At 49.2% G+C, this 15,228-nt stretch overlaps 1 protein-coding gene across 1 annotated transcript in view; it reads right to left on the bottom strand.

Moving 5' to 3' along the window:
• Positions 1 to 15,228, bottom strand: part of GAD2 (glutamate decarboxylase 2) — a 65,305-nt gene that overhangs the window by 12,901 nt on the left and 37,176 nt on the right. Inside the window, exons 13-15 of the mRNA XM_008148870.3 lie at positions 12,252 to 12,401; positions 2,114 to 2,221; positions 1,614 to 1,703 (exon numbers count right to left, since the gene is read on the bottom strand). Coding sequence (XP_008147092.2) covers positions 1,614 to 1,703; positions 2,114 to 2,221; positions 12,252 to 12,401 — 348 coding nt within the window. The remainder of the gene's footprint in view (positions 1 to 1,613; positions 1,704 to 2,113; positions 2,222 to 12,251; positions 12,402 to 15,228) is intronic.

A 15,228-nucleotide genomic window follows, 5' to 3' on the forward strand; every position in this document is an offset into this window, starting at 1 on the left:
CCCTTGGCTTGATTTCCTGCAATGAACCAATTTCTCTAAACCTGCAAACATGGCTACCATCCCTTCCACCCCAGACACACACACCCATGCTCTAGAAGCTTTCTTCATTGTTCCTCTAGGTCAGTGGTCAGCAAACTCATTAGTCAACAGAGCCAAATATCAACAGTACAACGATTGAAATTTCTTTTGATAGCCAAAATTTTTAAACTTAAACTATATAGGTAGGTACATTGTTATTAACTTAATTAGGGTACTCCTAAGCTGGCCTTTGCTAAAAACTCAAGGGGCCAAAGAACCGCATGTGGTTCGAGAGCCGCAGTTTGCCGACCACTGCTCTAGGTCACTGCTCTTAGCATGGGTTTTACATTGAAATCACCTGGAGAACTTTTAGAACTATCCCCAAGCCCATTTAAAACAAATTGGGTAAAAATCTTGGGGTAAGAGTTGGTCACCAGTATTTTATAAAGCTTGGGAACAATACTAATGTGTAGCCAGGGATGTGAACCAAAGCTCTAACTGGAAGTCTTGATTTAAGAACCTCAACTATGTGTAAGTTTTCTTCTGTCTGGGTCTCTAAGGGCAGGTGTTAACATTTATAAGCTTTTCTGGAGGTTTTAAACCCCACATAAAACCCTGTTCTTCATTTAACACAGAAGGAAATAAGGTGTTCCGGAAGGTCAGTGAGGCAGCCCAGCCGCCTTAGTGGGGGTGGGGTGGGAGGGGAGGGCCTCCTCTGCTCTGGGCAGTGACTGGAGGAGGTCTTCTCCTTTGTGGAAAATAGAAAACTAACCAACTAATCAACCAAGCAAACAGCCAGCCAACCAGCCAACCCATCCACCCTTGAAGATCCAAATATACAGGCTTATCCCTAGTTTCCCATTCCTCCAACGCTGTGGCAGATGGACCCCTGCATTTACCCCCCCTCAAGGCTCTCTTTGGTAGGCAAAATAACCCAGATTTCACTTGTGTGTAGTGATGGGAGCAGGAGAGGATAAGAGAAAGGGGGTTTACTGGCCACAGTATAATTGATAGCATAAACTCTCAGGCTCTGGGGTCAGACTTGGGTGTGATTTTGGGAAAGTGACTTTTTCTCCCTGTGTTTCAGGTTCCCCATCAGTGGAGCAGAGAGACAACAATGCTTCCCAAAGTAAGTGGCCGTGAGAGAGACATGATGTCATACTAGATCAAGTTGAGCCTGGGACACACCACACACTACCCAGTGGTCCTTATTACTGCTCCCTGCTCTGTTACCTTCTGGGAGTCACCACAGCTCTAAGGGCCCATCGGGCAGCCTTGACCTTGACATCTCAGGAGGATCATCAGCAGCTTTATTTTCCAACTATTTCTGGTGCCCAAAGTCTCTTCTGTGCTTGTAACTGAGCACCAGTTTCACTTGGCAGGTCAGTCAAGGCCAGCAAGTACAGTTGTTAAAAGTCTGGATATACCAGCATTGCATGCCCTGGCTCCGCAGGAGCCCACAGAGGGGTGAGGGTCCATGCACCTAGCTTAAGGATGGATTTCTCCTACAGACCTATGAATATGTCATGAAAGTATACATGGGAAAGCCCCAAGGTACCACCAACGGCCATATCAGAGGGGCTTGTATCACTTACTTTTGAGAGGCGGCTCATTCTCTCTTCGTTGTCTTCCAGGACACGCAAACTTGGAGGAACATACCAGAAGCAGACATTTGTATGTTGAGGCTACATAGAGGAAAGTAAGATTCACACTCAGCACAAACTGGCAATTTTGAAAACCCCAAGGACATTTCCAACCTACTTATTCTGCAGCTTCTAAATACAATTCCTACTTTTAAATCCATAATCACCTTTGAAGTGCCTGACTTTCACAACATTATTCAGTTACTTTTTAATTTTTTTATTAATACATTTTTATTGTTGATAGTATTACAGATATCTCCCATTGCCGTTATTTTTTTGTGAGTTTGATTTTTACTCCAGCTCAGAAGAGCTACCCCCTCATCCCTGCTTCTCCTTTGTAATGATCCACTTAATTGGATAGTACATTATTGACATAAAAAAATATATATATATCAGGCACAAGAATGGCAATTAACTAAACATTTTGGGATTTTAAAAATCAGAAGACTTACCTTTCCATCAAACACCATTTCATATCCTTCTCTGTTTTTTATGATATTGTATAAATACTCTGCCAGCTCCAAGCACTTGTCAATATGTGCTTCAAACCCAGCAGTTCCCTGAGTGAGAGAAGAAGAGAGCCTCAGGCAGGCCGAGAAAAGTGGTGAGCACCCAGGCTGAGCTATGGGATAAGTGATCCCTCGAGACCGATGGTCTTCCTGCCACCTCTGTGTCTTCCCTAACAGAAGAGAGTGTTGCAGGAAGCTTTTCTGGCAATTCTTTCTCCTTTACTGTTCTCCCCCTCAGGTGTTTTTGTTCCCTTTCTGTCTGGCATTGCTGCTCTCCATGGAGACTCCTTTTCTTCCCAGGGCCTCCATTCCCCAGGCAATTATTTTGATTACTCAAGGGGAAAATTTGCATCTGCATTCATAGGGGTAATTATAGAAGTCATTAATGACAGGAGGGCTGGGCTCTTCGCTTCCTGTGGATAAGAAGCATCATTAGAGACCACCCCCATCCCCACACCGGAGGCCTGCTTAGGCCCTGCCTATCATGTAAATTTGTCATTTCCAGACCCCACTTTTGTTCACAAAATGTACCCCATCGTAGAACAAACAGGAAAAGTCTCAGTAAATAGTTGTGGAATGCATGAATGAATGAATCTTTAGGGGCATGCAGATGCTTTGTTAGCCTGTCACGTTGCAAAGTTTATTAGATTTCTCCTCTGGGGATCAATGGCCGATGTGTGTGTAATGGGCCAACAAGGTCACAGAGGCCTTTCAGCTTTCAGCTTCAGAAGCCCAGGGTCTGGACTTAGGAAAAACAGCCCAGCTGCCTTGGACCTGGACTGTTTAACTGACGTCAGGCCACACTAGGGAATGGCTTTTCAAAATGGCTTGCCTTCAATGCTTGTGGCATGCTAATGGAAAGCTTAGAAAAGCAGCTCACGCTCATTCCAGGAGCTCTTAGAACTGGCCCACCAATGACTAATCCAACATGGAAACTAGAGCAAGCAATTGTAACGGAGACAAGATGAACCCACTTTCCTGTTTACACACAATCCCGTCATTCTAGCTAAAAGAGGGGCCCAGCATGGGCAGTGACATTTAGTATATGACACATATTTAAGAATAAACTGCATTTAAAAAATCTCATGGGTTTAGCAATCTATTTCTCTGGAGATTGCGGCCCTAGCTGATTGATTTAAGGAGGCTGAGTGGTTCCTGATGAGAGCCCAAGGAAGGACTGGGCTGACACCTGAATGCTCACACTAACACCCACGCCATCTGCTCCATGAGTCTGTGGGTGCCAAAGAAATTAGGAGTGGTTTAGACTGACCTAGAAGTTTGGGTCCACTTGGGATGGACCCTAGGTAGGAGGGAGAGAGGTTAGTTGTTCTTTAAACTGGATCCTTTGGACCAGGCTAGAGCTGAATTTAAATTTGCACACACCTGATCCAGGATATGGCAGGACCAGCATGACTCTGATCCTGTCCAGTGTATGACCTTGGCTAGTCTCTCTGGTCATGTGGGAATAGCGGTGCCTGTGTGATTTCCCACACAGAGGCATAATAAGGTAACATGAGTGCTCTGAAAGTGAGTTTGATTGTATTGCAAAGGGAGTGGAAGCCCTCAGCCATTAGCCAGTCCACTTGTTATCCATGTTGAAATTAGGGAGGCCAATCACAGAAAACTAAAAGGAAACCCGCCAAGCCCAGCTGGTGTGGCTCAGTGATTGAGCATCGACCTATGAACCAGGAAGTCACGGTTTGACTCCTGGTCAGGGGACATGCCAGGGCTGCAGGCTTGATCCACAGTGGGGTGTGTGCAGGAGGCAGCTGATCAATGATTCTCTCTCATCATTGATGTTTCTATCTCTCATTCCCTCTCCCTTCCTCTCTGAAATCAATAAAAATATATTTATATAAAAAATTAAACCTGTCAATTGGCATAAAGATACAGACACAGAGATTTACTGTGAAAACTCATTAGTTACATATTAAACCATCCCTGCAGGCCAAAAAAGGGGGACTAATTTTAAACAATTTTTTTCTACCACCAAGTTTTCACCTCTGAAGAAATGTGTCAAGAAGGAAAATAATCATCAGACAAAATGAAAGTTCTACTCAATTAGAATAGAGTTGAGGGCAGGCACAGTGCCCTTGCTAAACACACGTACCATGAAGCAGTCTAGAGCACCTCCCAGCATCCTACATCAGGAGGCTTTTTTAGAAATAAATTTGGTCTAATCAAGTAATCTTGGACCTAATGTGATGGCTGTCATCAGTGCACTTCGTTCCATTAGTCATGAAGAGATTAAGGAATAGTAATTTATACATAGGATGCTATCTTTCAAGTAGTTTATCTTGGGAGAAAATGTGGATTCACTTGAAACATTGCATTCTTCAGGCGTATCAGATAACAGAGGGTTTAATGATTATTGATTTTTCAGATTGTATCCTCATTTCTGAGAGCCAGAGGGCATGTCAGAGAGAAGATCGTGGCTCACTCTTTCCTGGATCTTCTCGGGAGAAATGACCTCCCCTTCCGTGGCTGGCATTACTAGACAGTTTTATGATGTGAGAAGGCAATTATCCTCACCTCTGATCCAGAGTGTAGGACTACACTTATTACTTTAATAATTATTATCAATTCACTTTGCAAAAATGCAGTTTTTTTTGTTTTGTTTTGTTTGTTTTGTTTTGTTTGTTTGTTTGTTGAAAGCCAAATTGCTATTTAGATGTCTAGATGCTTAAGGTTTTACACAAGGAATTAAGAGACCATGTGTTCATAAGTTATCTGGCTGCTGGGATTGATCTTTTTCCTCTTCCCCCGCCCCCCCCCTCTCCTGGTGCCTTCATTTCAGCACTTTGGGAACTGGATCCTTTGCCTTCATTTCAGGCTTCATTTGTTCCTGCTGTTTAATTCACACCTGATGTCCTTCAAGTTATTTCTCTAAGCACCAAGCAGCTGCACCATGCTGGTGAGGAAGCTTCAGATGGAAGAGGAGCAGCAGGAACTGATGAAGCATGAGAGAAACATTTTTGTGTAAACGTGGCTGATGATCATCATCTTAATAAAAATGCCACAGGAAAGGAGACAAAAAGGATGGTACTGAACAATATTTAGAGATCAAGCTTACCTCAACTTACTGGCTGATATTTTGTAATTCCCACCAATTGATGAAATGAAAAGCCCAGCCCTTTTGATAGCTTGAGAATACACCAATAATTCATATTCTTGATTTATTTATTTTTTTCAAATTAAAGTGTCATTGCCAACTGCATGAGTCTCATCTTGGGTGATGAGGACTAGGCATGTGTCCTTGTCAGCTTTCAACTTTCTTTTTTTTTTTTTTTTTTTTAAATTTCTTTATTGATTAAGGTGTCACATATTTGTCCTCATCCCCCCATTCCCATCCCACCCCTCTCCCCACGCATGCCCCAATCCCCTGTTGAACTTAACCGTTGGATAGGCTTATATGCATGCATACAGGTCCTTTGGTTGAACTCTCCCCCTCCCCCCCACCCTCCCCCTACCCTCCCCTATCCTCCCTCTGAGGCCCGATAGTCCGATCGATGCCTCCTTGCTTCTGGTTCTGTTCTTGTTCCTCAGTCTATGTTGTTCATCATTTCCTCTAGATGAACGAGATCAAATGTCACTAGATATATACTAATAAGAACTGAATGTGAGACGAGCAATAATATTTATGCTGACAGGCAAATGAATCAATCTGTAGCGAGCTTCCCCCTGGACCAACAGTTCTTTTGAGACCCAATTTCGATGTCCAGTAGTTCCTTATGTGTACATGTCAGCACTGACCCCTCAGCTCTGGATGGTGGACAAATGGTGGTAATGGAGGTCCGACTCCCTCTGGTTTGGTCTCGGCCGAACCCAGGGGCACGGCGTCACCTGGACTAAGGGGCACGTGGCCTCACCCATACCCAAGGGGCGCGTGGTCTCACCCGGGCCTGGGACCCAGCCTCACCCGGATGGATCCAGGGGCGCACGGCCTCACCCGGACTCAGGATCTGGCTTCACCCATACCCAGGGACGCTTGGCCTCTCCCAGACCCAGGGGCACGTGGCCTCACCCGGGCTTAGTTGCACAAGGCCTCACCTGGATCCAGGGACACATGGTCTCTCCCGGACCCAGGGACGCTTGGCCTCTCCCCGACCCAGGGCCACTTGGGCTCACCCGGGCCTAGGTGCACGAGGCCTCATCCGGATCCAGGGACGCATGGTCTCACCCGGACCCAGGGACGCTTGGCCTCTCCCAGACCCGGGGCCACTTGGGCTCACCCGGGCCTAGGTGCACGAGGCCTCACCCGGATCCTGGGACACATGGTCTCACCCGGACCCAGGGATGCTTGGCCTCTCCCAGACCCAGGGCCACTTGGGCTCACCCGGGCCTAGGTGCACGAGGCCTCACCCGGATCCAGGGACACATGGTCTCACCCGGACCCAGGGACGCTTGGCCTCTCCCAGACCCAGGGCCACTTGGGCTCACCCGGGCCTAGGTGCACGAGGCCTCACCCAGATCCAGGGACGCATGGTCTCACCCGGACCCAGGGACGCTTGGCCTCTCCCAGACCCAGGGCCACTTGGGCTCACCCGGGCCTAGGTGCACGAGGCCTCACCCGGATCCTGGGACACATGGTCTCACCCGGATCCAGGGACGCATGGTCTCACCCGGACCCAGGGACGCTTGGCCTCTCCCAGACCCAGGGCCACTTGGGCTCACCCGGGCCTAGGTGCACGAGGCCTCACCCGGATCCTGGGACACATGGTCTCACCCGGACCCAGGGATGCTTGGCCTCTCCCAGACCCAGGGCCACTTGGGCTCACCCGGGCCTAGGTGCACGAGGCCTCACCCGGATCCAGGGACACATGGTCTCACCCGGACCCAGGGACGCTTGGCCTCTCCCCGACCCAGGGCCACTTGGGCTCACCCGGGCCTAGGTGCACGAGGCCTCACCCGGATCCAGGGACACATGGTCTCACCCGGACCCAGGGATGCTTGGCCTCTCCCAGACCCAGGGCCACTTGGGCTCACCCGGGCCTAGGTGCACGAGGCCTCACCCGGATCCAGGGACACATGGTCTCACCCGGACCCAGGGACGCTTGGCCTCTCCCAGACCCGGGGCCACTTGGGCTCACCCGGGGCCTAGGTGCACGAGGCCTCACCCGGATCCAGGGACGCATGGTCTCACCCGGACCCAGGGACGCTTGGCCTCTCCCAGACCCAGGGCCACTTGGGCTCACCCGGGCCTAGGTGCACGAGGCCTCACCCGGATCCTGGGACACATGGTCTCACCCGGACCCAGGGATGCTTGGCCTCTCCCAGACCCAGGGCCACTTGGGCTCACCCGGGCCTAGGTGCACGAGGCCTCACCCGGATCCAGGGACACATGGTCTCACCCGGACCCAGGGAGGCTTGGCCTCTCCCCGACCCAGGGCCACTTGGGCTCACCCGGGCCTAGGTGCACGAGGCCTCACCCGGATCCAGGGACACATGGTCTCACCCGGACCCAGGGATGCTTGGCCTCTCCCAGACCCAGGGCCACTTGGGCTCACCCGGGCCTAGATGCACGAGGCCTCACCCGGATCCTGGGACACATGGTCTCACCCGGACCCAGGGACGCTTGGCCTCTCCCAGACCCAGGGCCACTTGGGCTCACCCGGGCCTAGGTGCACGAGGCCTCACCCGGATCCAGGGACACATGGTCTCACCCGGACCCAGGGACGCTTGGCCTCTCCCCGACCCAGGGCCACTTGGGCTCACCCGGGCCTAGGTGCACGAGGCCTCATCCGGATCCAGGGACGCATGGTCTCACCCGGACCCAGGGATGCTTGGCCTCTCCCAGACCCAGGGCCACTTGGGCTCACCCGGGCTTAGGTGCACGAGGCCTCATCCGGATCCAGGGACACATGGTCTCACCCGGACCCAGGGACGCTTGGCCTCTCCCAGACCCGGGGCCACTTGGGCTCACCCGGGCCTAGGTGCACGAGGCCTCACCCGGATCCAGGGACACATGGTCTCACCCGGACCCAGGGACGCTTGGCCTCTCCCAGACCCAGGGCCACTTGGGCTCACCCGGGCCTAGGTGCACGAGGCCTCACCCAGATCCAGGGACGCATGGTCTCACCCGGACCCAGGGACGCTTGGCCTCTCCCAGACCCAGGGCCACTTGGGCTCACCCGGGCCTAGGTGCACGAGGCCTCACCCGGATCCAGGGACGCATGGTCTCGCCCGGACCCAGGGACGCTTGGCCTCTCCCAGACCCAGGGCCACTTGGGCTCACCCGGGCTTAGGTGCACGCGGCCTCACCCGGATCCAGGGACACATGGTCTCGCCTGGACCCAGGGGTGTGTGGGCTCTCCCAGACCCAGGGGCGCTTGGCCTCGCCCGGGCACGGGATCCAGCGTCATCCGGGTCCAGGGGCACTTGGCCTCACCCGGACCCGGAGTCCGGCCTCACCTGGACCCAGGGGCATGTGGCCTCACCTAGACCCAGGGACGTGAGGCCTCACTTATACCCAGAGACGTGTGACCACACCCGAGCCCAGAGGCGCGCAACCCCGCCCGCACCCGGGTCTCAGCGGGGCCCCGTCTTCCCGATCCCAATTCCTGCCGGTCAATCCCCCCTCAGCAATTCCCCTGGCCATCCTTCCAGAGCTCCAGTATGGCTGCTGCAGAACTCGTCGGGCGGCGGCTCGGCGAAGCTCTGGTGCACCCGGTGCATGGCGGTGGGCCAGTCTGGCGTCGCTGCGTCGGCCCTTGGGTCTGCATCGGTGGCCGGTCGCCGAGCATGCGCACCTGGCCGCTTCCGGGGCGTTGAGATTCTTGACGGACTCGGAGGTCAGCAAGCGCGGAGTCTCCCACCCCATGTCTCATAGGGGCTCGTCTGTCCGTGCTTGGCTGCCAGTGGAGCCGTCCCCTCAGCCGGAGACCGCCGGGGGAACTGCGCCGAGCACGTTCCAGGCCGCTGTTGTATCGCCTGAGCCATAGTTCTTTTGTGTCGCCTGAGCTGTAGTTCTTAAAGTGTGGTATTTGGGTCACCGGCATCAGCATCATCCCACATATCCCTCTTTTATTCTAGTTGTAGAGCATCTACTCAGCCAGCCCTATGGTGGTCTTGGATGGTGTCTGCTCTGCTCTCTTGTTGTAGTCTCAAAGTTGTTGTGGTAGGCAACAATCAGGCTTCTGCCCTATGCCTCCATCTTGGTCCTCCTTTGTATAGTTAAGTCTTGATTGTTGTTGGTGTCACTGGGGGGGCTCTCTTTGTCTATAAAGGAAGAGTTGCTGTGCAGGAGACACGTTTATGGGCCGGGTCTTGGTGCAGCAAAGCTTTGGCGCTCACTGAATATTCCCGTTGAATGTGTCCCTTATGCACGTGGTTGAAATCTGGTGTCATCTCCCACAGACCACTAGATGCCCTCGTTTCTGGGTCTCCAATGGGGTGTAGATCAGCTACTGCCTTAGGCACTCAGCAAGGATTACAGCAAAAACTGTAGTTTCTTCCTCCTGTCTGAGTGGCCCTGGAGCAGTCCGACTAGAACAGCAGATCATCTGGTCCGCTGCCAGAGGGCAGGCCACCCACATGCATAAGCCGTTGCTTGGGGCGCAGGTGTGCCTGCAAGACTTGCGGGGCAGGTCTTCAAAACGTGCGGGGCGGGTCCCAGGGCGGGGCGGGGTCTCAGGGCGCCAACAGGCCATGGTGCGGCGAGCCTCGATGGCTGTGAGTCTGGTCCTTCTGCCTTCCATGTATCCAAGTCCCCTCGTTCCGCACTCCAGCGCAGCAAACACTGATTGCTGGGCGCACCTCTGCAAGAGTCCCGCCTCTCCCCGCAGGCATCTGGGTCTCCCGGGGATCGCCAGAAGATGGGTTTCAGGGTGATGGAGAGCTAATCTCCCTTAGGTTTGGAACAAAAGCCCCTTTCCCCCGCCACCAGCCAGACCCACGCACCTCCACACCTCATCCCCTCCGATTTCGCTGGGTGCGAGGCAACAGAACAGCCTTTAACCTCCGCCGCCATCTTTTTCAAACTTCTCAATTTGTACTTCTTAATCCCTTCATTTCAGTCAACTCTACTGAAGTCTAGCGCCGCCGGGAGGTGCACGGAAAGGGCGCCCGGGCCTCCGTCCGGTGCGTGGTGCGCGCGTCCCGCGGAACCAGGCGCGCGAGGGCCGCGCGGCTGGGACGGGCGCTGGGCGGCCGCTGAGCTCCAGGCACCGCCATCGCCGTGTTCCGGACGTCGCCGCCGCGGCGTCCCCCCAATTTATACTTCTTAATCCCTTGAATTCAGTCAACTCTACTGAAGTCTAGCGCCGCAGGGAGGTGCACGGAGAGGGCGCCCGGGCCTCCGTCCGGTGCGCGGTGCGCGCGTCCCGCGGAACCAGGCGCGCGAGGGCCGCGCGGCTGGGACGGGCGCTGGGCGGCCGCCGAGCTCCAGGCACCGCCATCGCCGTGTTCCGGACGTCCAGCTTTCAACTTTCTAAAGAGGAAAAGGTTCCCTGCCCAGCTCACCCATCACACTACCTTAATGGGATAAAAACTAACCTGGGGCCTCATTCCAGGGAGCTACTCAATACTTAGCAACACACAGAGAACATTCAGCTGGGGTAAATAGTATTATGGAGGTTTGCCTGCAGAGCATGCTGTCCAGCCATCCCAGGAGACCATCTGAGCGTTATTTCTGCATGAAGCTTCTTTCTATTTCACCTGCCTTTTTTCCCCAGGATGGATTTAAAGAAGAGCCTATAAAATCATGATGGACTATATTGTTTGACTCTCAAGCTCCCTCTTTTTCTTGTTAGCCATCCTCCTCTCTTAAATGCTTACGGCAATTTATTTTACTTTGAAAATTTTATAAACAAGCATAAGGGACTCGTGGGTGTGGAGATGGTTCAGACCTCTTTACCCAGTTCCAAGGAAGAGCCCGTTCTGTGGTCTAATCCTGGCATGTCTCACCCCCACTGACCTAGTTATCTGCTTGTTCCTATGGGATTGAACCTGTCTCATGTTTGTGTTGGCTGCTTAGAAAGCTTAGAGCCAAATTTGTGCGACCTTTCCCATCTGTATAGGCCATCAGGGCATGATGACTTCCTTCCTATTGCTTCCTTTCCCATTTCCTTCGTCAGGTTTCCCTCATGTACCCTTTTAGCAGTGGGGCTTTCCTAGCATGTCCAGCTGGCTCTAGGCATTGCCTCCTGTGGGAGATAAATGAGACCAGATGCGAAGTCATTGATTTGTGACATTCAAGTTAAGAGTCTGGTCAAAATGAAAAAGAAAAAAAATCTTCGGCCTTTCCAGCCGCTTACACTTAAACATACACAATGCCCTTAAAAGGCTATAGTAGGTCCAGCCAGAACTGCACACCACTAGATACAGAGTTTGTGTTTCTGAGAGAGGAGTCATCATCCACAGTTAAATTCTGAAGTCAACCAAAAAATCATACAAAGGAGAAACTGTACTTCTGTAATTTTTAAAAAAGACTTATAACTAGAGGTTACCCCTTTGAAATGTCAAAAATAAGCGATCATGATGGGTTTTTCTTTTTTTGTTCTCCAAACATATACTTTTAGATTCAGTTAATGTGCACAGTGATCAATCAGTGGGTAAAAGCCAAGAGTTGAGAGAAAACAACAACAAAACACTTCTTAAATATCAGATTTGTGCCATACAAAGCAACATGGATTTGTTTTCTAGATAAATGAACATTCAGAGCAAACTGGCTTAAAAGAAAAAAATATAATGAATTTTAGTATATTCTTACCCATTGTAGAATGCAGATATGTAGATATAGCTTTAAAGAAACTTAATCTTCTTGGCCAATATGGCTCAGTGGTTGATTATCAACCCATGAACCAGGAGGTCATGGATCAGGGCACCTGCCTGGGTTGCGGGCTCAGTTTCCAGTGTGGAGTGTGCAGGAGGCAGCCGATCAATGATTCTCTCTCATCATTGATATTTCTATCTCTCTCTCCCTCTCCCTTCCTCTCTGAAATTAAACAGTATATATATATTTTTTAAAAGAAAACTTAATCTTGGGTAAGGGCTTTTCAATTTGGAAATCAATTATTAACACTTCACAATAAGATTCAGTTTGTGTTTGCAGTAGACACTCGGCAGATCTGCACATGCTCACCTTTGCTCTCCACATCAGCCATAACTTAAAGACATCAACGTGGCGTCCGCACTGCAAGGCCTTGTCTCCAGTGTCATAAGACAGGTCGTAGTGTTTATCTTGCTGGAAGAGGTAGGAGGCGTGCATCTGGTTGCAACTCTGCATCAATCCCTAAAAGAGGAGAGAAAACTTAGGAAACTGTATTGACTTTCTCGGTATTCTATTAGAGTAACTCTGTGATGGAAATTATTAAGGAAAAATAAAAGAGAGATACCTTGACTATCCTAGAGGAAAAAAAAAACAGTAAGAATCAAATGGAAAAAAAGTGGGACCAATGTCTGGACAGGACGGGCTGTGCTAAGTCCACTCTGTGGGATAAATGGCTCAGTGTCAGATACCATCAGAGTTTAATCAGAGAAGGCATTAAAAAAATCACAATCAGAGTGTAATGTTCATACTTTGGGAGAACATCCTGATATTCTGATTTTGTTGCAAGTATAATATTTTGGGAACTCTTTGGTTCTGCAAAATATTATTAGTATGATTCTTCTATGGTTTCATTCCTATTAGTTCAAATACTTGATCATTTAGGTGTTAAGGTTGAATTCTCTTTGGAAACCATAGCTTTTAAGATAGTTCACTGCTATCATTTTTATATGCTGGAATCAAAAAGAAATAAAGACATTATTACTCTGTGATTTCTTAAATAACCAATATTTCAAATGTCATGTCATGCTCTCAAGAGTGGTTAGTGTGTCTGTACTGTATTTTCATATTCAGTTGTGTATGGAAGTTACAGCAGAAAGTCTCACTGTAGATGACCATTAAAGCTCCTTGGTCACCATAAGCTTACTATGGAAAATGGGTGGCAAAGTGATTGAACTTTTCCAAAGGACGGTGAATGAATCATCCTCTCTGACTAAGACAGCACTGTCTGTCTCCTCATTAGAAACCCCACCACGTTTCAGTTTGTCATGAGCCACATGAATCCCTTGACTCTTGCATCATCCACAGCATAACTGTGATTTGGCATTTTTTTCTCTTGTGACTCATGACCAGAGAAAAGACAAAAATGTGATCATTTAGTAGAAGATAGCAGTGAGAACCCTTTTAAAAAATTATCCAAACTAAAACAAAATGCATTGCAGCTAAGATCTTAACTAGAGCTCAGCCTTGTGGTTTAGGCTTCATATTTAGTGGACTAAATTATTTTTATTTTTTGAGACTAAAGGAAATTACACAATATAATTGAAATAGGGCAGTAGAAAGACATAGAATTTGAAAATGAAAATTCACTTGACCAACAAAGTAAAAAATTACTTCAGGTGATTCTGTTTTGTTTCATGGTCACAGAAACTTGGCACCAACCTTTCTCTGCCCTACAAGCTTGCATAAAGGTTCCATCAGTCCTAAGGGAGCCATCCCAGAGCGTGGAATGGTAGATGGATCAGACCAGCTGTTGGAGAGTGGGAATTTTTGAGCATGCTTCCAGAGAGGCCGTGGACTATGCCCCAGATAGAGTTGTCAGTGCTGACACCAGGCCAGGCCTTGAGATAGGGACTCATGGCCCCTTCCCAGCACGTAGCCTTCTTTCATAGAACACTGTCAGCTTTCTGGAGAACAGGATGACCCTGTGAATAACATGGTCATCATTGGCATGATCCTGACGTTGCTTGGGAAAAACTGTTTTGTCTTGGGTTACTTGTTCTGCAAAAACCGGATGTGGTTAATGTGCTTAAAAGCGGTCCTACCCAAAGGGTCGCGGCTGCTCTCTGGTCTCCCTGCGTGGAGAATGGCAGAGCAGTTGCCGGGTCGCCCGGCCACCCGGCTAATAAAGGCTCCCTAAATTTTAATTTGGTCTGGGCTCCAGTGGTCATTCACTCGCATCCGCTCCACAACACAGCTTCTCCTGGGATAGGAAAGGTCACTCAGAGCAAATGACCTCTAAAAGGTCAGAGAGCACTAGTCTCCTTGTGTAAAAGGATAAGTAGAAGTGAAGTTGTTTTTCACATAAAGGGCCTTAGTCAGATAGTATCCTGGTTCTGGGCCATTACAAAGTTATAAACTATTATGTCCCAAACTATGATAAATACATGAATAGGTGTTGTGCTGTAAACTAGTTACTGTCAAAAAGATTCCCATGGTCAAATAAGCATAGGAAATTCTATATCATAAATCCCTTATTTTCAGATATTTGCATATTAAAGGCTCTGATATGCCCAGAAATAATTAAACTTGTTTTTAACTCTTTAACCCAATGCATCACAAGCTTTTTGAAGACTAAGAATTCTCTTACCGCAGAATATGTAGAATACCATCATTCCTTGGTTCCCAGCAAAGGCAATGCTGTCACAGCATCATAGATTTGGAAGGAATCCTGGAGCTATGAATCTATTCCTTCCCAATGAGGGTATCCTTCCTGTACTCTTACTAATAAGTGATTGTCCAACTTCATTCAATCACCTCCCCTGATGAGGCATTTATTTCTACATAAAGCATTCATTACTTTTTTGGGCAGTTTAATTTTCAGAAAAGCATTCCTTTTATTGACCCCCAACTCAGATGTAAAATCATGGTGTATTCTAATTTTGCCACCAAATCTGTACCAAGCAGTGTTACTAATCCAGTTCCCTGAAACCTCAAGAGAAAAACAAAATCTCTTCCACGTGAGAGTAATTTAAACACAGGCTATCTTCTCAGGTCCTTTCTTCTTTTCCTTCCTTCCCTTCCTTCCTTCCTTCCTTCCTTCCTTCCTTCCTTCCTTCCTTCCTTCCTTCCTTCCTTCCTTCATTTAAACATCCTTAGTTCTTTCAAACCCTTCTTTTACATGCTTACCAAGTGTTCTCTACTATTCAAGCTCTAGCTTGATAGGGTCCCATATACTATTTGGTACAAATATAAGCAAACCCCGCCAGGTGTGTTTTAACAAGAAGACGTGGAGGACTACCTCATCCTGAATCTTCACTCTTTCATCCCATTAATGTTTTGTGGACAGTAA

The sequence above is a fragment of the Eptesicus fuscus genome, chromosome 2 (assembly GCF_027574615.1).
Source record: "Eptesicus fuscus isolate TK198812 chromosome 2, DD_ASM_mEF_20220401, whole genome shotgun sequence".
Lineage (NCBI taxonomy): Eukaryota > Metazoa > Chordata > Mammalia > Chiroptera > Vespertilionidae > Eptesicus > Eptesicus fuscus.